Here is a 22,437-nt window from a genome sequence, read left to right on the forward strand (position 1 = left end):
GTTGCCAGCCTCCTCTAGTCTGTTTCCAATTATTTTGGTTCCTGTTTCCCTGTTGTTGCCAGGGGTTAATAGGACAATTTCGCCTAGTGTGTCCTGGCTGTCCCCAACAGATCCCAGGTGGTCCCAGCGGGCCCCTGTTTCCTCCTCTCTGATTATTTTGCAGAAGTCTTTGTTGCCTATTGCCATTATTCCATTGTTGGGGTTGTTGTGCATACACATTCACTACTGGTGGTGTGGGTTGTACTTGGGCCTGCTGGACAGGAGATGGTTGTAGTCTTCCAGAGGAGACTGCAGCCATTGTTCTGCTTCAGGCACAGGGGCTGTCACTGGAGCTTGGACTTTCTTTTTTCCTTTGTTCGTTAGTTCTTCCAGCTGGAGCTGTATTAGCTTGTTCTGAATGTATTCTCCTTGTTCCTTGAGTCTTTGTTTATCCTTTCTGTATTTTCCCACTGCATGGATTACATGGTCACATAATTCTTTGTGTGATTTTGAAGACAGTCCCACCACGTCCTCCAGCCTGCTTCTCACTGGCTGGGGCATGGCCTCTATCACTGAGTCCCGGAACAGAGTTGTCATCAGTGTGTGCCCCTCTGGATCCCGTTCTGTTTCCAGCCTCTTTCGTTTCAGCTGTCCATGTAGATACGCAGCTGGAATCTCTGTCTCCCCCAGTGCTTCCACTTTTAGTGACTTTTCAATCCTTGCCGGGTATCGCCTTCTTAGAGCACACCAAAAGTCTGGGCGGTGTGAGTCACAGTCTATTCCATCTCCCAGTGTAGTCCCTATTGCCTCGTTCAGGTTACTGGACCTCCCTACATCCTCCTTCTTTGCCACTCCCACTACTCTCGCCAGCAGTGCCTTCAGATCCCCCACAGCCAGTAGCTTTACCCATGGTTTGCTCTTCAAAAGTCCTTATCCATTTTCCTGCTCCATCATGGAGGTCAGGTAGGTGGGCAAACAACCCTTCCAGGTCCTGCGAGCCCCATGGGACATAATGCACTTGAGTCCCTTTTATAGAAATTGGACATTGTGCACCATATCTTTCAGGTTCTTTCATCTTCCTCCTACTCCGCAGCCCTCTTTTTTCCCTTTCCCTGCCATAGACCATTTTCCTTAACTGGCTATACAGTTGAAATCGGAAGTTTACATACACTTAGGTTGGAGTCATTAAAACTTGTTTTTCAACCACTCCACACATATCTTGTTATCAAACTATAGTTTTGCAAGTCGGTTAGGACATCTACTTTGCGCATGACACAAGTAATTTTTCCAACAATTGTTTACAGACAGATTATTTCACGTATAGTTCACTGTATCACAATTCCAGTGGTTTACATACACTAAGTTGATAGTGCCTTTAAACAGCTTGGAAAATTCAAGAAAATTATGTCATGACTTTGGAAGGTTCTTACAGTGGGGCAAAAAAGTATTTAGTCAGCCACCAATTGTGCAAGTTCTCCCACTTAAAAAGATGAGGGGCCTGTAATTTTCATCATAGGTACACTTCAACTATGACAGGCAAAATGAGAAAAAAAATCCAGAAAATCACATTTTCCACCATAATTTGCAAATAAATTCATTAAAAATCCTACAATGTGATTTTCTGGATTTTTTTCCCCTCATTTTGTCTGTCATAGTTGAAGTGTACCTATGATGAAAATTACAGGCCTCTCATCTTTTTAAGTGGGAGAACTTGCACAATTGGTGGCTGACTAAATACTGGTATCTGGTTATTTTAACTGTTGTCCTGTAACCCCTATTCCTTTTTCAAACCCCTCCTGTTCTCTCAGTCGAAGCCAAGTTTTACTTAAACGTCTATGGGTACTAACACAAAATGTCATCTAATGTAGATCCAATTCGCCCTACTGTCCAATTCCTAAAACCACTCTCTCTCTGCTTTTAATGAGTATCTTCCAACAGGACCGTTTAGCTCTGGGTGACTAGACCACACCCTAGTTCCTCCTACCTCTATCCAGGTTACTTTTATATTTTTATTACTACTGTGCTGCACCCAGCATCAGTTGCTTTTCCAGTCTTTTTATTTAGATACCTATTCTTTCGTTGCATAAACACTTCCACTTCTATTTTCACAACTTTTCTTTGATTTCCGGGAACCTGATAATGTTCTGTCTTGCACCTGTGTATTCTTTGTTTTGTTTGCCTCTTACTTTGTTGCCCTAGTCTAGACACTCACTTTCTTTTATTTGACCTCTTTGAGCTTCTTATAGTATCCATACTATTCTTTGTTCCCTATTCTCATTCTGTTCTGCCATTCACTTTTATATATATTTTTTAATAATTTATGTCCGGACGGCTGGTCCATGTCCGTAATTCTCCTACCCACATTTCTATCATTACTATTTCCTGTGCCGACCACTGTTTTAATCAGTCGTAGTTTAAAGGTTATTCTTTCTCCTGGTTTACGCCACCATCTGCAAATGGTAAATTGAGAAGTTCTTATCTGTACCCACCTTACTCTTAACTCCAGCCCTCCTGGTAACAGACATTTTTCTGTAAATGTTTGATCACCATACATTCGTACGTTGGGTCCAGGCCAAGAGCGTCCTCCCTACCAGGTCACACTTAAGTTACGGTCCACGAGCGGTTCGCTTCCAGACTGAATCCTTCTTTTACTCTTTCTTTCACACTTGCTCAACCCCGGTGGAAACCGGGCGCGTCCTCCCTACCAGGCTGCACTTAAGCAGCGATCCAGGAGAGGAGCTTCCCCACCAACGAGAAGAATTCCACACTTACCTTTATGCATTTCTTATGCTTTCCCCAAGCGACCTGAAAATTCAGTCCTTCTCTGATACACTTCCCCGACCCACATGACTCGGACTGATTGAATAAGATTAATGAATTGCACTCGCAACTAATTGCGATTGCAACCTCAAATGGGTTGAACAAACAAGTCTGGCCAAACTGAATTGGACAAACAATCCAAATGTAACGGATGTGAAACGGCTAGCTTAGTTAGCGGTGCGCGCTAAATAGCATTTCAATCGGTGACGTCACTTGCTCTGAGACCTTGAAGTAGTAGTTCTCCTTGCCCTGCAAGAGCCGTGGCTTTTGTGGAGCGATGGGTAACGATGCTTCGTGGGTGACTGTTGTTGATGTGTGCAGAGGGTCCCTGGTTCGCGCCCCCCACTCAACTGAGCCAATCAAAACTGATGTGGCACAACCCCCCTTTGATTACTCCCTTTAGATCTATTCAGCCTTTTAACAAGAAATACATTCTCTTAATCTCTCTGGTACAATGTCCCACCTCGACAACAGCCAGTGAAATTGCAGGGCGCCAAATTCAAAACAACAGAAATCCCATAATTAAAATTCCTCAAACATCCACCATTTTAAAGATAAACTTCTTGTAAATCCAACCACAGTGTCCGATTTCAAAAAGGCTTTACTGCGAAAGCACACCATGCGATTGTTACGTCAGCACCTAGTCACAGAAAACCATACAGCCGTTTTCCAACCAAGGAGAGGGCTCACAAGTCAGAAATAGCAGTTAAATTAATCACTAACCTTTGATCTTCATCAGATGGCACTCATAGGACTTCATGTTACACAATACATGTATGTTTTGTTCGATAAAGTTCATATTTATATCCAAAAATCTCAGTTTACATTGGCGCGTTAAGTTCAGAAATGCATTGTCTCAAACAAATATCAGGTGAAAGTGCAGAGAGCCACATCAAATTACAGATAAACTTCTCCTTAATGCAACCGCTGTGTCAGATTTCAAAAAGGCTTTACAGAGAAAGCACACTTTGCGATTATGTTAGGTCAGCACCTAGCCACAGAAACCCATACAGCCAATTTCCAGCCAAGGACAGTGTCACAAAAGTCAGAAATAGCATTAAAATTAATCACTTCCCTTTGATGATCTTCATCTGGTGGCACTCCCAGGTCTCCATGTTAGACAAATGTTTGTTTTGTTCGATAATGTCCCTCTTTATGACCAAAAACCTCCTTTTTGTTTGCGTGTTTTGTCCAGTAATCCGAAGTCCAGACGAAAAGTTTTTAAAAAGTACAATAAAAGTTAGTAGAAACATGCCAACCGATGTTTAAAATCAATCCTCTGGTTGTTTTGGTCATAAATAATCAGTAATATTTCAACCGGACAAAAGCATGGCTGAGGAATGGAAATTTCCACTGGCCACTGATTGAAAGTGCTGTATCTCCCTCATTTGTCAGAGTAAAAACAATGAAACAATGCCTGAAGACTGGCCACATGTAGAGGAAGCCACAGAGCTCGTGAACTGGGTCCTAAGTCTTTGTATGGTGGATTGGATTTCAATGGAAAAACAGCCTATCAAAATAATATTACTTCCTGGTTGGATTTTCCTCGGGTTTCCTCCTACCATATCAGTTCTGTTATACTCAGACATTATTTTAACAGTTTTCGAAACTTTAGAGTGTTTTCTGTCCAGATCTACTAATTATATGCATATCCTATCTTCTGGGCCTGGGTAGCAGGCAGTTTAATTTGGGCACGCTTTTCATCCAAAATTCCAAATGCTGCCCCCTACCCTAGTGAAGTTAACAGAAAACACCCATACTAACTGCCTGGTACTCAGCACTCTGGTACTCAGCCCATGAGCTCATGTTGTGCAACATCTCTATAGGCTAGGCCTACTATATAATAGGCTAGGCCTGTTACTAGCCTGTTCAACCTCTTTTGTATCGTCTGAGATCCCTAAAGATTGGAAAGCTGCCGCAGTCATCCCCCTCTTGAAAGGGGGAAACACTCTAGACCCAAAATGTTACAGACCTATATCCATCCTGTCCTGCCTTTCTAAAGTCTTCGAAAGCCAAGTTAACGAACAGATCACCGACCATTTCGAATCCCACTGTGCCTTCTCCGCTATGCAATCTGGTTTCCGAGCTGGTCATGGGTGCACCTCAGCCACGCTCAAGGTCCTAAATGATATCATAACCGCCATCGAGAAAAGACAATACTGTGCAGCCATCTTCATCGACCTGGCCAAGGCTTTTGACTCTGTCAATTACCACATTCTTATTGGCAGACTCAATAGCCTTGGTTTCTCAAATGACCACCTCGCCTGGTTCACCGACTACTTCTCAGATAGAGTTCAGTGTGCCAAATCGGAGGGCCTGTTGTCTGGACCTCTGGCAATCTCTCTATGGGGGAGCTACAGGGTTCAGTTCTTGGGCCGACTCTTTTCTCTGTATATATCAATGATGTCACTCTTGCTGCTGGTGATTCTCTGATCCACCTCTACGCAGACGACACCATTCTGTATACTTCTGGTCCTTCTTTGGACACTGTGTTAACAAACCTCCGAATGAGCTTTAATGCCATACAACACTCATTCCGTGGCCTCCAACTGCCCTTAAATGCTAGTAAAACTAAATATATGCTCTTCAACCAATTGCTGCCGGCACCCGCCCAACTAGGGTCACTACTCTGGACGGTTCTGACTTAGAATATGTGGACAAATACCTACAGTAGGTGTCTGGTTAGACTGTAAACTCTCCTTCCAGACTCACGTTAACCTTTCTAGGGCAGGGGAACCCCTCGACAACATTCCGCTAAAAAGGCAGTGTGCGAAATTCTAAAATATTTTTTTGAAATATGTAACTTTCACACATTAACAAGTCCAATACAGCAAATGAAAGATAAACATTTTGTTAATCTACCCATCTTGACCAATTTCAAAAATGCCTTACAGCGAAAGCACAACATATGATTATGTTAGGTCATAGCCAAGTCGAAAAAACACACAGCCACTTTTTCCAGCCAAAGATAGAAGTCACAAAAAGCAGAAATATAGTTAAAATTAATAACTAACCTTTGATGATCTTCATCAGATGACACTCATAGGACATCATGTTACACAATACATGTATGTTTTGTTCGATAATGTGCATATTTATATCCAAACATCTCAGTTTACATTGGCGCCTTACGTGCAGTAATGTTTTGATTCCAAAACATCCAGTGATTTTGCAGAAATACTCATAATAAACATTGATAAAAGATACAAGTGTTATTCACAGAATTAAAGATAAACTTCTCCTTAATGCAACCGCTGTGTCAGATTTTTTTAAAAACTTTACGGAAAAAGCATAATCTGAGAACAGCGCTCAGAACCCAAAACAGCCAGAGGAATAGCCGCCATTTATACGGCACTTATTGTTAGCGTGTTCATCCCAGTAATCCATCTTCATGAGGTGCAGGCACTTCGTCCAGACAAAAACTCAAAGTTCCGTTACAGTCCTTTAGAAACATGTCAAACGATGTATGGAATCAATCTTTAGGATGTTTTTAACATAAAACATCAATAATGTTCCAACCGGAGAATTCCTTTGTCTTCAGAAAAGCACTTGAACGTGAGGTAACTCTGTCGGGAGCGCGCATAATGATACCAAGGCACTCTGCCAGACCACTGACTCAGAGGTCTCATGAGCCCCTCCTTTATAGTAGAATCCTCATTCAAGTTTCTAAAGACGGTTGACATCTAGTGGAATCCGTAGGAAGTGCAACTTTATCCATATCTCAATGTGTATTTGGTAGGCCAAGCTTTGAAAAACTACAAACCTCAGATATCCCACTTCCTGGTTGGATTTTTCTCAGGTTTTTGCCTGCCATATGAGTTCTGTTATACTCACAGACATCATTCAAACAGCTTCAGTGTTTTCTATCCAATACTAATAATAATATGCATATATTAGCATCTGGGACAGAGTAGGAGGCAGTTCACTCTGGGCACGCTATTCATCCAAAAGTGAAAATGCTGCCCCCTATCCCAAAAAGATTAAGCATCTCCAATCCAAAATTAAATCTAGAATTGGCTTCCTATTTCGCAACAAAGCATCCTCCACTCATTCTGCCAAACAGACTATCCTACCGATCCTTGACTTCGGCAATGTCATTTACAAAATAGCCTCGAACACTCTACTCAGCATATTGGATGTAGGATCACAGTGCTATTCATTTTGTCACTAAAGCCCCATATACTACCCACCACTGCGACCTGTATGCTCTAGTTGGCTGGCCTTCGCTACACATCCGTCGCCAAACCCACTGGCTTCAGGTCATCTATAAGGCTTTGCTAGGTAAATCCCCGCCTTATCTCAGCTCACTGGTCACCATAGCAACACCCACCCATAGCACGTGCTCCAGCAGGTATATTTCACGGGTCATCCCCAAAGCCAACACCTCATTTGGCCGCCTTTCCTTCTGGTTCTCTGCTGCAAATGACTGGAATGAATTGCAAAAGTCAATGAAGCTGGAGACTCGATGTCTCCCTCATTAGCTTTAAGCATCAGCTGTCAGGGCACTGCACATCTGTAAATAGCCCACCCTCATCCCCATGTTATTTATTTATTTATTTTTGCTATTTTGCATCCCAGTATCTCTACTTGCACATCATCATCTGCACATCTATCACTCCAGTGTTCATGCTAAATTGTAATTTACCACTATGGCCTATTTATTGCCTTTCTACATTTGAACACACTGTATATAGATTTTTCTATTGTGTTATCGACTCTACATTTGTTTATTCCATGTGTAACTCTGTGTTGTCTTTGTCACACTGCTTTGCTTTATCTTGGCCAGGTCGCAGTTGTAAATGAGAACTTGTTCTCAACTGGCCTACCTGGTTAAATAAAGTTGAAATAAATAAATATATTTTTATTATCTTTCCATTTTCGCCTAAAATTACATACCCAAATCTAACTGCCTGTGCTCAGGACCTGAAGCAAGGATATGCATATTCTTGATCCCATTTGAAAGGGAAGTTTGTGGAAATGTGAAATGAATGTAGGAGAATATAACGCATTAGATCTGGTAAAAAGATCTATATGTTATGTTCCATCATCTTTGAAATTCAAGAGAAAGGCCATACATTGAGATAGGAGTCTGTGTCATTTAGATGTTGTCCACAAGATGGCAGCAGTGTGTGTGCAAAGTTTCAGACAAATCCAGTTAAGAATTACATCACTACACAATATTTTGTATCAAGTCTGCCAGGAGTTTGCCCAAATGACCTGAATTGGTCCATTTATACATTTTCAAGTACATACCTATAGAGAACATACAAAAATGCTATGGTAATACAAAATTAAAGTTTACACACTCCCAGGAATGTCATTCATGATTGATCATTCGCTTCCCTACAGAAAATACACTAACCTTCACACATCTAGGAGGCCGGGGGTGGGGGGGTCAAACTGTAGAATCCAGTTCCTACATTTTAACATAAAAACAAAACTATGCTATATTTTATCTCTGGGACCCTCAGGATGACAAATCCGAGCAAGATTACTGACTGTAAGTACATTATTTACCTTCAGAGGTGAATGTATCAAACCAAGTGTCATGATGTGTTTTGTTGTTGTGCACTCGCCTCAAACAATAGCTTGGTATTCTTTTTGCTGTAATAGCTACTGTAAATTGGACACTGCAGTTAGATGAACAATCATTTAAGCTTTCTGCCCATTATAAAACATGTCTATGTCCTGGAAAGTTGGCTGTTGTTTACATTAGAATGACAGTCGCATTATTGCATATTGAGCAATAATTGTCCTGGTTTAGGGACACCGATCCAATAGAGGTTAAGCAAATTGCTTCTCTTTACAACAGGAGTATAGCCTACCTGGCTGGCATGAAAATGAACCACGGGAAAAGCATCATCCATTTGCTATTTAAGTGGATAGACGGCATGTTTTTTTTTCTCTACCCATGTTCCGAGACAGGTGCATGATGGTCCATTCTGAATAAAAACAAATTTCACACATATATTATGTTTTGATTTTTTTATACATTCTAAGGCTGCATGATGCAGATCAAATGATTTGAAATGTGTATTTTACACCCCTTTTTTCCTCCTAATTTCGATCTTGTCTCATCGCTGAAACTCCCCAACTGGCTCGGGACAGGTGACGGTGGTGTCATGCGTCCTCCGAAACATGACCCACCTATCCGCGCTCCTTAGCACACACCAGCTTAACCCGGAAACCAGCCGCACCAATGTGTCGGAGGAAACACCGTTCGACTGGTGACCTGGATCAGCCTGCAGGCACCCGGCCTGCCACAAGGAGTCGCTAGAGCGTGATGAGTCAAGTATAGCCCCCCCGGCCAAACCCGCACCTAACCCGGACGATGCTGGGCCAATTGTGCGCCTTCCTATGGAACTCCCGGCCAGTTGTGGCACAGCCCGGGAATAAACTCGGGTCTGTAGTAACGCCTCTAGCACCGTTGCGCCACTCGGGAAGCCCATATCCTTTCTATTTTATTCAGCTATGTTCAATTGTATTTTTCATACTCTAAAATAATATAACATAATTCCAAGGAATTTTAAGCAAATCTTTTCTGATAAATGAACTAGTGTAGCCCATAGCCAGATCAGGGCCCAACACTGAGTAAGCTATTCTGTTCTTCTGAAATAGACAGAATTTTCTTCATATCATGTTTCTTTAGACCTGTCTAAAATAAATAATGGATTTATTGTGATGGTGTAGGCTAAATTAAATGGATTTATATACTTTTAAAAAATGTAGATGTGTTGATGCTAAATATGTTTATGTTAATTAATGGCCAATGACCGTGAGACCGGCAGTTATTTGCTTGACAATCACTGGCTGACAACATTTCATGACCACCACAGCCCTATTTCATACCATTTCTTTCAATGAGTTGGTCACAAAGAGCAACCCTTTTTCTCTGGTGTATTGACAATGACTTTCTTTGTACTGTAGTTGGTTCATGTAAGGAAGAAAGGCATCTCTTATATTGCCGGAGGCTACGTTTTCTACCACACTGCAGTGGAAGAGAGGATGCTACTGTATTTTAGAATAACTCTCATTGAGGTTTGAAATTCCTCTCATCCTGGCTCTTTGTAGACTTATTTCTCTGCAGGCCCCCCAGCATATCATTGCGTTTGATGCATGAGTGGTGTGCTCAGGCGGGTATTCGGTATCAGTCCCTTTTTCAGGTGCCTCTTAATAGGCTCAGCAGAGTCCCACTATAGATACATTACAGTAGATGATTTCTATCTTTTTGATACCGTCTCCTGCCCATGTTCCATTATGGAGGGCCAAGTCGACCCACGCAGTAAGGGCACACCTGTGAGGGGGAGACCTGCCAGTTGGGATGGGGGGGAAGGGAGCTTGGTGAAATACTGTTGAGGTTGCAGTACGTGGAGAGTGACTGCATTATGTATAGAGTATATGTAGATTTATTCACTCAATTGTTTCTTACTAGGGAAATGCACACCACACCAAGGGGGATAAATATTTAACAGTCCCCAATTGGAGACCTAATGGAATGCAGAAATTGGAGAGTTTCATTAGTATACTGTTTTTTTGTACCTTTGAGAAAAGTCATGTTTTTCTTTCTGTATCCACAGAAAAGTAGAACAAGTACCTTTAGTTCACAAGCTTGAATAATCTTTGCTGTATTCATAAGTTAGCCTAGCTAGCAGATTGTAATGGGCTAATGTGATGGTCCATTAGCTGTTACATGAAGGGTACTGTTTGGTGTAGCACAGAGAATCTTCGACTAACCTTAACTTGGCGATACTATATTTGTTCTCGATTCGGCCTACCATGTATCTTCTAAAATAACAGTATCCAGTTGCAGGTGGTTTGTTTGAATTTAGAAAATGCTCCGTTTATGTGTACACTGCCATCTTATCTATTTCAAATCTTCTCTCATTGAGCGTGACAGGGGAGTGACATGCGGCACTTTTAGGTGGACCCAACTGTCTCAATCAATGAGAGAAGATTGTACACATTATTGGATTACTTCATGGAGCAAAACATTTATTTATTTTAATAACGGAGCATTTTCGAAATTCAAATGAATCAATACAATTGATTAAATTGTTGTTTTTCCTCACCTACACACAATACCCAATAATGACAAAGTAAAAAAAGGTTGGTCGAAATGTTTGCAAATGTATAAAGAAAAATACTAAAATATCACTTAAGTATTCAGACCCTTTACTGATTACTTTGTTGAAGCACCTTTGGCAGAGATTACAGCCTTGTCTTCTTGGGTATGATGCTACAAGCTTGGCATACCTGTATGTGGGGAGTTCTTCTCTGCAGATCCTCTCAAGCTCTGTCAGGTTGGATGGGGAGCGTCGCTGCACAGCTATTTTCAGGTCTCTCCAGCGATGTTCGATCGGGTTCCAAGTCTGGGCTGTGGCTGGACCACTTAAGGACATTCAGAGACTTTTCCCGAAGCCACTCCTGCGTTGTCTTGGCTGGGTGCTTAGGGTCGTTGTCCTGTTGGATGGTGAACCTTTGCCCCAGTCTGAGGTCCTGAGCGCTCTGGAGCAAGTTTTCATCAAGGATCTCTTTGTACTTTCCTCCGTTCATCTTTCCCTTGATCCTGACGAGTCTCCCAGTCCCTGCCACTGAAAAATATCCCCACAGCATGATGCTGCCACCACCATGCGTCACCGTAGGGATGGTGCCAGTTTTCCTCCAGATGTGATGCTTGGCCAAAGAGTATCAATCTTGGTTTCATCAGACCATATAATCTTGTTTCTCATGGTCAGAGTCCTTTGGGTGCCTTTTTGCAAACTCCAAGCGGGTTGTCATGTGCCTTTTACTGAGGAGTGGCTTCTGTCTGACCACTCTACCATAAAGGCCTGATTGGTGGAGTGCTGCAGAAATGGTTGTCCTTCTGGAAGTTTCTCCCATCTCCACAGAAGAACTCGGGTTCTTGGTAAATTTTAAGAATGATTGAGGCTACTGTGTTCTTGGGGACCTTCAATGCTGCAGACATTTTTTGTTACCCTTCCTCAGATCTGTGCCTCAACACAATCTTGTCTTGGAGCTCTACGGACAATTCCTTCAATCTCATGGATTGGTTTTTGCTCTGACATGCACTGTCAACTGTGGGACCTTATATAGACAGGTGTGTGCCTTTCCAAATCATCTCCAATCAATTGATCTTACCACAAGTGGACTCCAATCAGGTTGTAGAAACAGCTCAAGGATGATCAATGAAAATAAGATGCACCTGAGCTCAATTTCAAGTCTCAATACATATGATGATCATATGATAATGCTGTAATGTAACAAAATGTGGAAATGTGAAGGGGTCTGAATACTTTCTGAATGCACTGTAGATTATGTCCTGTACTTTCCTGTCACATTGTGCCCTTGTCCGTTTGTGACTATTAGGGCTCTGAGGTCCTGGGAGCGAGAGTTGCCAGTTCTAAAACTGAAGCTGAGTTGTTTCTCCTCCAGTTTGCAGTGCTCAGGGACAGAGTCGTTTATTTGATTCATGTATTTATCTTACTGCTCTCTCTTGGCTGTGCCCAGTCCTCTGTGGTATCCAGGTTGTAGGGACTCTTTTCTCTCTGGGACTGCTGTAAATTGATTGAGGGTGAGGACGAGTTCCGACTGAGAGACATGGCAGCTATTATAGAGAGGGCAGGGAGATGTAGAGAGAGGGAGGGAAGGAGCTAACTGGATTTGATTTTGATGGTGTGAGCTATAAAGAAAACAAAAGGCAAAGGTCCACTCTTTAAGTTCCGTTGATGGCTTCTTAAATCTCTTTTAACTGGTCGTTCACTTCTATGTAACTTCTTGGCTCTTGTCAGGAGGGAAGTACCCTGAAACTAATTTAGGAGTTAACTTCACTGGAGAGGTGGATGCTTTTGCTCTGGTTTTTTTGGGGGGGTTGTGATAACAAGAGGCCCAGGCTAAGGGTTAGTCATGGTTCTCTTCATACGACTGAAATGTGGACCTTTTAAGGAAACAACAAGGCGCTGTCTGCTGCCCTTCGTCAGGCACTGGTTTCAACATGGCTTTCATACAGTACCCAAGCTTATTCAAGAAGACTAAACCCCTTTTCTGTTTTCTGTTTTGACTCTCAGTTCATAGGATACAGGTGAATGTTAGATGAAAGTAGAAGTAGGAAGTAGTTGAATAGTTTGCACTTCACATATCCCTCTATTTTTTTTGTCTTTCTCTCTTAGGGCTCATCATCTTCCGGTCGGTCCCGTAGTGTCTCCCTCCTGCCAGCCTCCTCTTCGCCTGGTACCCAGAGGCACTTGGCGGGTTTGGGCACACCCAGCAACATCGTGACCATCACCCACCACAAGTCTCCAGCCGCTGCCCGACGGGCCAAAAACCAGTATCCTGGCAGACTGCTGGAGGTCAAAGAGGTGGGTGGAACCAGGAACTGTCCCTCTCTGATGACATCATCATGGATTCATTGATTATTCATTGTTGTAGACGCTAGGCAGACTGTCTGCCAAATTCATCCCAATTTCAGCCAGATTGGAGTTTGGATTTTTAAATGAACTATTTCCACATTATGGAATATTTCTGTTCAAAGTACATGACCCAGTCATTTCAAGTTGACCACAACATTGACCCCAACACACTCTTGTTTCAATACTGCACTCTATCCCATGTCCTATGCATTCAGTGCTTCTGCCGACCCTCCGGTGGGCCATTGGTGCAGTGAGTTCATAAAATATTTTTGGGCCTGGGCGTTTGACCCGATCAACATTAACTGCACTGCTCTCTATGTCTGTAGCTTGATCTGGCTTTGCATTTCTCTGTATACATCCATACTGCTTAACATGGCATGCGACAAAAGGGAGATCTAGCTAATAGGCAAGCTAATGTTGTACCTATGGAGTGAAGTCTGAACTAGAGAGAGGTGGTGTGTCTTTATGTTCTACATTCTGTAGGGGCATTATAGCAGTAACTCCAGTTTCTGCTAAAATGGTTAAATAACCAACTGAAGAATTTGGCATTGATTTGCATAAACATTTTGAGACTGAAACTGCCCTTCAAATTCTTCCTCCAAAACTGATCAGTGTCACAACCATCGAAATAACATTCGGACCAAGGCGCAGCGTGATATGGGTTCCACATCTTTTATTTTGTGAAACGCACAAAACAATTTTTAAAAAACAAATGAAACGTGACGCTATGCTTTCAGCTGTGCTCACAGGCAACTACACATAAACAAGATCCCACAAAACACAGTGGGGAAATGGCTGCCTAAATATGATCCCCAATCAGAGACCACGCTAAACAGCTGCTTCTGATTGGGAACCATACCAGGCCAACAGAAATAAAACAACCTAGATTACCCACCCTAGTCACACCCCGACCTAGCCAAAATAGAGGATAAAAAGGCTCTCTATGGTCAGGGCGCGACAATCAGTTTGTACTTAGCTACATTTGTGCATGTCTTACTGAAGATTACTGAATGTAAGTACATTATTTACCTTCAGAGGTGAATGTATCAAACCAGTTGCCGTGATAAAAGTTTATTTGTTGTTGTGCACTCTCCTTAAACAATAGCATGGTATTTTTTTCCACTAATAGCTATTGTAAATTGGACACTTCTGTTACAATAACAAGAATTGAAGCTTTCTGGAAAGTTGTGTGTTACTTACAACGTCATTCTAGTCACATTAGCACACGTTAGCAACAACCGTCCCAGTATAGGATCACCGATCCCGTAGAGGTTAAAACCAGACTGAACACACTGTGAGCGCAGCAATCTGGATTAAGCAGGCTATTGCTCACATGCATTCATTAATAAATGTAAGCTTTGCCTTTATAACGACTGATTTTGTAACCTTTCTGTATAGCCTGTCTGCAGTTGCTTATAGGGATTTATTGAAAAAGATGACGCTATACTGTACTATAGGCCAGAGACAGCAGATAAGAACTTGATGGAATCACGATTGTCTGACACTTTTAGCTGTGCAGTCGCCTCATTCACAACTTTTGTTTAGTTAGTCCTAGCGGTCTAGTCTTGTTCCTGCTATTGTCAGTGGGCTGTGTACTTGTCTGCTGAATTATATAGATAAGATGACGAATACATTTTCAGCTGATGGAAATCATTCTACAAGTGATGACAGTGTATTCTTCTATCCATCAGGGATAAACTGTTTTTCCTCTAAGCTTTGAAAAAAGTAGGCCTATTTTTGTTCATTATTATTATGTCTTTGCCCTGAAAAATTCGCAGGTTAGCATTTTTCGCCATGAATCTTGTTCTGGAGCCAGCTCTGTGTAGTTGTCACTAGCTGGCACAGCCACAAAGTCCTCAAATCTGATTTTTGAACCCGAACCTTAACCACACTGCTAACCCTAATGCCTAACCCTAACCTTAAATGAAGACCAAAAAGCTAAAAAAATTAAATAAATCATGAACTTTTACAATATAACCAATTTTGTCTTTGCTGCTGGCCTATCTAAGGGGAAATTGCTCAGTTCTGCCTCCAAGACAAGACTCATGACAATAAACGTCAACCTGCGAAATATTCGGCTGTATACAGCTTTAGACACCGTCAGCAACCGAAGCTGGTGCAGACTAGAGTTGTCTTTGACTTTGAGGCCTGGTATATGGAGTATTGGCAGTGGACACACTTGTGTGCTTTACCATTGCCTCTGTCGGACATTGCCTTCACAGGAATGGGTAAAGGGCTGAACATTAGTTCCATTAGTTACTGTACATCTAAAGCCTAGCTTCCTGCCATCCAGGACCTCTATAGCAGGCGATGTCAGAGGAATGCCCTCAAAATTGTCAGACTCCAGCTACCATAGTCATAGACACACACACACTTCCACCCATTCTACTGTTTAGGACATTTGTCTGAGAACTCACGGGCCATACTGCATGTCTTGGTTAGATCCTTTTTCCCATTAAGATGGGGTTTTAATTCATTTAACTATTGTCTGATAGGAGTTTAAGAGCAAGCGGTACCGGGGCGCCAAGTCTAGGTCCATGAGGCTTCTTAACAGCTTCTTACCCTCAAGCCATAAGACTCCTGAACATCTAATCAAATGGCTACCCAGACTATTTGCATTGCCCCCACACGCTTCTTTTACACTGCTGCTACTTTGTTTATTATCTATGCATAGTCACTTTATGTACTGTACATGTACTGTACATATTACCTCGTCTAACCGGTGCCCCCATACATTGACTCTGTACCGGTACTGTATATAGCCTCGCTATTGTTATTTTACTGCTGCTCTGCTCTTTAATTATTTGTTACTTTTATTTCTTATTTTTGTAGGTATTTTGTCTTAAAACTGCATTGTTGGTTAAAGGGCTTGTAAGTAAGCATTTCACTGTAAGGTCTACACCTGTTGTTTTCAGCTCATGTGACAAATACAATGTTATTTGATTTTACTGATGGCTCTACATGGCACAAATAACAACATTTTTGCCCGTTCTGGATAAAGGACATGATGGTCAGAACTCATCATTCCTGCTGTAGCTACCGGACACTGTATCAATGCACAGGTATGGGAGCCAACAACAAAGGCTGCTCTCTTTGAGGTTCTGCTTCTGGAACAAGTTGGCTTTGTCCAGGTTCTCTGAAACATGGAACTCTAAAAGGGCATTGGTTGAAAAGTACACCGGCTAGAAGGATAGCGTGTAATCAAAACTTAGCTGAGGAATTGGATCACCTAACACCACAAGGACTCTGGTAGGGAATATGGAGCCATTTTACCAGGCTCCCCATGAAACTATAGCTCTGGTATTTTTCTTCAATGAATGCATTTTTCTACTTGGGATTCAAACAACACTGTGCCAGGTTATTGACATTCTTGGAAGAAGTAAACATTTTCATTAAGCTTTGGATAAGATCATTTGTGCCTGGATGATTCAATGTTTAGATTCCCCATTCAGATCAGATTCATACGCTGCATCAATCTTCACACTAAGAACCACTTTTTTTAAACAAGATCTTCTCATAAAAAACATTAACAGAAAAACGACTTCAGGAGTGGCAACATTTCTCACCATTTGGAAAGTAGACTTGTCACCTGAAATGAACCCAGAGTGATTTGAGTAAATATCAAGCAGATGGTTTGACTGTTAAATAACCCAAACACTCATTTGGGGCCATCTCTGAATTTGGACTTGGATTATAGGAAACTGGGTTATCTTTCTTTTCTCTATGCTGTTTCAAGCTTTTGCTAACCTGCATTCTGCCCAAAATGAGCCTTGTTACATTACCCTTTTTCCATGACCTGATTAGAGGTAGTAGTTGTAGTAGTTGTTCATTTAAAATGACACCAGTTCCAGTTTAACAACGTCACTTGTAGATAAACTCAGAATTGAACCAATGGAAAATTGATCAAGCCAATAGAAGATGGCAGAATCCACCGTTTTTCCACCTGTAGTCTGCACTTTGTTGTACCAGTAGAGTGATTCATCTGCCAGGCCATGCACACACTTTTTTTTCCCCCCACAGTGTTCCTTCGCTCGTAGCTTCAGGCGGCACTCGGATGTGAATGTCCCTTGACAGCTCTGTTCCCTGCAAAAATGCAGATTTGATGTCTATGGAATGAAGTGTCCATTTTTTCTGGCAGATCACTGAGGCGCATGTAGGTGAGTCTTTTGGGAGTTGTTTAGCAGCCAGCTCCTCTAAACCTCTAGCCACTAGATGAGTCGTTTGGGAGTTGTTTAGCAGCCAGCTCCTCTAAACCTCTAGCCACTAGATGAGTCGTTTGGGAGTTGTTTAGCAGCCAGCTCCTCTAAACCTCTAGCCACTAGATGAGTTGTTTAGCAGCCAGCTCCTCTAAACCTCTAGCCACTAGATGAGTCGTTTGGGAGTTGTTTAGCAGCCAGCTCCTCTAAACCTCTAGCCACGAGACGTGCTTTTGGCACTATTCCAGTTAATGATTCTTTAAGGGTACATACCCACCATTTTTGGCCAATGTCTTTGACTTCCTCAAACATTACATTTTTCCTCCAATTACTGAGCTTATCTAGTTTAGCTGAGTCAAATGGCATGTCCTTTGCTTTAAGTACATCATTTTGAATGTCATTCTGATTTTCTTGATTTTCCATTGGTTCAATTCTGAGATTATCTACAAGTGACAGGTCAGCTGATCCTGTTGTAACCAGAAAGTGTAGCTGGTTCAGAGTACTGCAAGTTGTACCAGTTCTGGTGTTTTCCTTTGGCTTTTCCTGCTCGTCCAATGACGGTTGCTGTGTGTGGAATAACACTTTCTCTGTCCATGTATTTAACAGTTTGTCCAGTTTTCAGATTGAAACAACCATGTTGTCTTTACACGTGGCTGCTGTTGAATGTTTTCCTCATTTGAACGCTCAACAGTATTACCTGTGTCATGGTTGAAGGTCTCTGCTCCATTTCCTGTGTCAGTTTCAGTGTCCATATCATTGGATGCGACATCTGGTAGATTTGTGTCTGTTAATTTGTCCTTTTTGTCATTTACATTAGGAGGCTGATTCTCAGCAACAGCCCCTCCGTCTTGTTGATCATTTACTTTCCACAATCTTGAGTGATGTACCCTGACAATGGTGCCTCCGTGACTCACAAATATCACCACACCATCTTGGTCAATGACTACTCCTGGTCCTTTGCACTCTTGACAGTCAACTCGTTTGTAGTACACTTTGTTTCCAGTCTCGTACTTCTCATCGGTGGGTCGACGCTGTTTTACGTAGAGCAGAATTCTCTCTGAACACTCTCTCCTTCAGTGAATGCTTTTCTCGCTGCATGTAGTGCTGAAAGGTGCTGTCCCATCCATGCACTCACATTGTTCCCTTCTAGTTTTGGTGGCTTGTCAACAAGTACAGAGGGAAGATTAGGGTTCTGCCCCAACACTAGTTGTTGTGGGCTGTAACCATGAACATTGTGCATTGAGTTTTTTTGCCATCAAAGCCCAATCTAGGGCTGTTTTCCAGTCACATCCATTGTCTTGCTTCACTTTCTGTGAGTGTTTGATTATGTCTCTCCAGAAGTCCATTTCTCTATGGACTGTATGCAGCAGTTGGCTTTACTTCCATGTTGAATTTCTCAGCCATTTCTCATTTCTTATTTCATTATTATTGAATTCTCCTCCATTGTAACTGTACAATTTCTGGGGCGGGCCTTGCACACTTATCCAGGAATGAATGAAGTGCTTGACGATTTCTCTGGGCTTCTTTGTATTCACAATGCTTCCAGCACTGAGGCATATGATTTGGTCAATCATGTGAAAGTACCACACACTATGTCCTATCTCATGTAGAGCTACAGCTACTGTTTCATCGTACTTGGAAGCCAGTGGCAAACCAAAAGCTGGTCTGGCATGTCTCAACACTGTTAAATATCTGCCGTAGAATGGAAATACACTCATCATTATTCCTAGAACTGCTGAGTAATTTCTGAACTCTGTCAACTGTAGCATGTCCAAACTGTTTGTGGCATTTTAAAATTGTTCTCATGTTCTCTGTCACTGTCAGAATCTCCATGTGCTCTGTTTCCATCAAAATCTAATCTTTTATATAGACTCTAATGCCTTTGTCAAAAATGTTTACGCAATAGTGGCCTGAGGTAGTAAGTTCAAGGGTCACTGGTTGCTTAAACATCACTGCCTTGTCATTTTTTATGTCTAGTACAGCCCCTGCCTTCTTGAGGGAAGCTTTGCTTAATAGTACAGGGATACAGTGGCTTGTGAAAGTATTCACCCCCCTTGGCATTTTTCCTATTTTGTTGCCTTACAACCTGGAATTAGAATAACTTTTGGGGGATGGTATCATCTTATTTACACATGCCTACCACTTTGAGGATAAAAAATATATTTTATTGTGAAACAAACAAGAATAAGACTAAAAAACAGAACTTGAGTGTGCATAACTATTCACCCCCCCAAAGTCAATACGACGTAGAGCCACCTTTTGCAGCAATTACAGCTACATGTCTCTTGTCTCTCCTCTATAAGCTTGGCACATCTAGCCACTGGGATTTTTGCCCATTCTTCAAGGCAAAACTGCTCCAGCTCCTTCAAGTTGGATGGGTTCTGTGCTGTATACAATGCTTTGCAACTATTTAATCTTTCAGCAATCTTTAAGTCATACCACAGATTCTCAATTGGATTGAGGTCTGGGCTTTGACTAGGCCATTCCAAGACATTTAAATGTTTCCTCTTAAACCACTCGAGTGTTGCTTTAGTAGTATGCTTAGGGTCATTATCTTGCTGGAAGGTGAACCTCCGTCCCAGTCTCAAATCTCTGGAAGATTGAAACAGGTTTCCCTCAAGAATTTCTCTGTATTTAGCCATTCCATTCCACCATTCCTTCAATTCTGACCAGTTTCCCAGGCCCTGCCAATGAAAAACATCCCCACAGCATGGTGCTGCCACCACCATGCTTCACTTTTGGGATGGTGTCCTCGGGGTGATGAGAGGTGTTGGGTTTGCGCCAGACATAGTGTTTTTCTTGATGGCCAAAAAGCTAAATTTTAGTCTCATCTGACCAGAGTACCTTCTTCCATATGTTTGGGGAGTCTCCCACATGCCTTTTGGCGAACACCAAATGTGTTTACTTATTTATTTTCTTCAATCTCTGATGTGGAGCTTTGCAGCTCCTTCAGGGTTATCTTTGGTCTCTTTGTTGCCTCTCTGATTAATGCCTTCCTTGTCTGGTCTGTGAGTTTTGGTGGGCGGTCCTCTCTTGGCAGGTTTGTTGTGGTGCCATATTCTTTCCATTTTTTAATAATGGACTTAATGGGGCTATGTGGGATATTAAAAGTTTCTGATATTTTTTATAACTCAACCCTTATCTGTACATCTCCACAACTTTGTCCCAGACCTGTTTGGAGAACTCCTTGGTCTTCATGGTGCTGCTTGCTTAGTGGTGTTGCAGACTCTGGGGCCTTTCAGAACAGGTTCATAAATACTGAGATCATGTGACACTTAGATTGCACAGAGGTGGACTTTATTTAACTAATAATGTGACTTCTGAAGGTAATTGGTTGCACCAGATCTTATTTAGGGGCTTCATAGGAAAGGGGGTGAATAAGTATGCACACACCATTGCGAGGACAGTCTTTAACCCAATGGTAAGTGCTTTGACAAATAGCACATGTTGATCTCCTTCCATACCTGTCCAGTGGATTTGTGCCGGGCAATGGCACTCTCGTCTGGTTGTCTTGACAACGTGACTTGTTGGTGCCTTTTCTCTGCTGCTCAGTGTAATATGCTGCATCACTCATTTGCACTCTGTTATTGGTGTGACACCAAAACGTGTTTTTAGTGCCAACTTCATTGAAGCAAATGTCAGCACAGTAGAAGCAGTCAAAGCTGTTGCTCCCTACCATCCAGACAGGCGGTATCTAGCAACTTGAAAGCTAACACTGCATCCAGGAGAACCATGTCTCTACCATCCAGACAGACTAGCAACTTGAAAGCTAACACTGCATCCGGGAGAACCATGTCTCTACCATCCCAGACAGACTAGCAACTTGAAAGCTAACACTGCATCCTGGAGAACCATGTCTCTACCATCCAGACAGGCGGTATCTAGCAACTTGAAAGCTAACACTGCATCCAGGAGAACCATGTCTCCACCATCCAGACAGGCGGTATCTAGCAACTTGAAAGCTAACACTGCATCCTGGAGAACCATGTCTCTACCATCCAGACAGGCGGTATCTAGCAACTTGAAAGCTAACACTGCATCCAGGAGAACCATGTCGTACTTGCGCATCCCTGCGCATGTTCGAAATCAGTTATGTATTCTGTCATTGCAACCCGAAATGTTTCAAGTAACACGGTCAAAGTTTGATTATGCCTCGAAGGCATGGTCTTTCTCTTCTTTAAGACACACAGAATCCAGTGCTCTGATCAACGTTCTCACACCGTCATCCTTGTTCAAATCCTCCACGGATATTTCCAGTGCTGTATCTCTCGCTCGTCCCTCGAGCGATAATACCATCGCAAGTGCGTGCTTTTTCTCGTCCAGATTAGTAACCTGTGTCCAGATTCCAACTTTCATACGACCTCTTCTTGTCGAAGCGAGGTGGCACATTGCAGTTAACTTTGGTAGCAGAGGATGGCTATTAACTTAAAATGACACAACAACTAGGTTCCAGTTTAACAACGTTTACTAAACCGTATTTTCACAAAACATGGTTGCCATTGTACTCAGACCAGGTCCATCAACAGTGAGACTACCACCAGGCATACTAATAGCAGAGTGACGGTGCTGGAGTGGCAGAAATATAAGGATACTGAAAACATGAACTTAACAGGTAGTGAGTAGCTGTGAATTTGTGGGTTGTAAGTAGGAGACTCCGGCTGTAATATTTCACACCCCAGTGAATCTCCACATGATCAAACCTCTGCTCAGTCTCATGGAAAGACAGCACACCAACACTCACTGGGTGTCGAAACCCAAACCCAACACCCCCTGATGAAATCCATCACATCCTCCATGTGAACACTGGGAGTGCTGCCATCATGCTGTTGCCTTTCACTCGCAGGTTCCATAACCATCCGACCAGCTCAGAAACTAGACCACATGACTCCAGCAGTGCTGCCTGTCACAACTGGCTGATGTGAACCCATCAGACGCCTGGACCCAGTGAATAGAGCAGCACCACTGGGCATTTAGACATCCACGGCTCAAAGGTTCAGTCAGGCTATTTCTATACTCATTGTCTCTCCAGTGGGAAA

The 22,437-nt window shown here is 42.4% G+C and overlaps 1 protein-coding gene across 2 annotated transcripts in view; it reads left to right on the forward strand.

Moving 5' to 3' along the window:
• Positions 1 to 22,437, forward strand: part of LOC112264983 (oxysterol-binding protein-related protein 10-like) — a 131,078-nt gene that overhangs the window by 60,985 nt on the left and 47,656 nt on the right. For both annotated transcript variants that reach the window (XR_006078622.1, XM_042295740.1), the window contains exon 5: positions 12,966 to 13,154. Coding sequence is in view for 1 of the 2 variants with exons in the window: in XM_042295740.1 (XP_042151674.1) it covers positions 12,966 to 13,154 (189 nt within the window). In the remaining variant the exon portion in view is untranslated. The remainder of the gene's footprint in view (positions 1 to 12,965; positions 13,155 to 22,437) is intronic.

Source organism: Oncorhynchus tshawytscha, linkage group LG13 (assembly GCF_018296145.1).
Source record: "Oncorhynchus tshawytscha isolate Ot180627B linkage group LG13, Otsh_v2.0, whole genome shotgun sequence".
In the NCBI taxonomy this organism is placed as follows: Eukaryota; Metazoa; Chordata; class Actinopteri; order Salmoniformes; family Salmonidae; genus Oncorhynchus; species Oncorhynchus tshawytscha.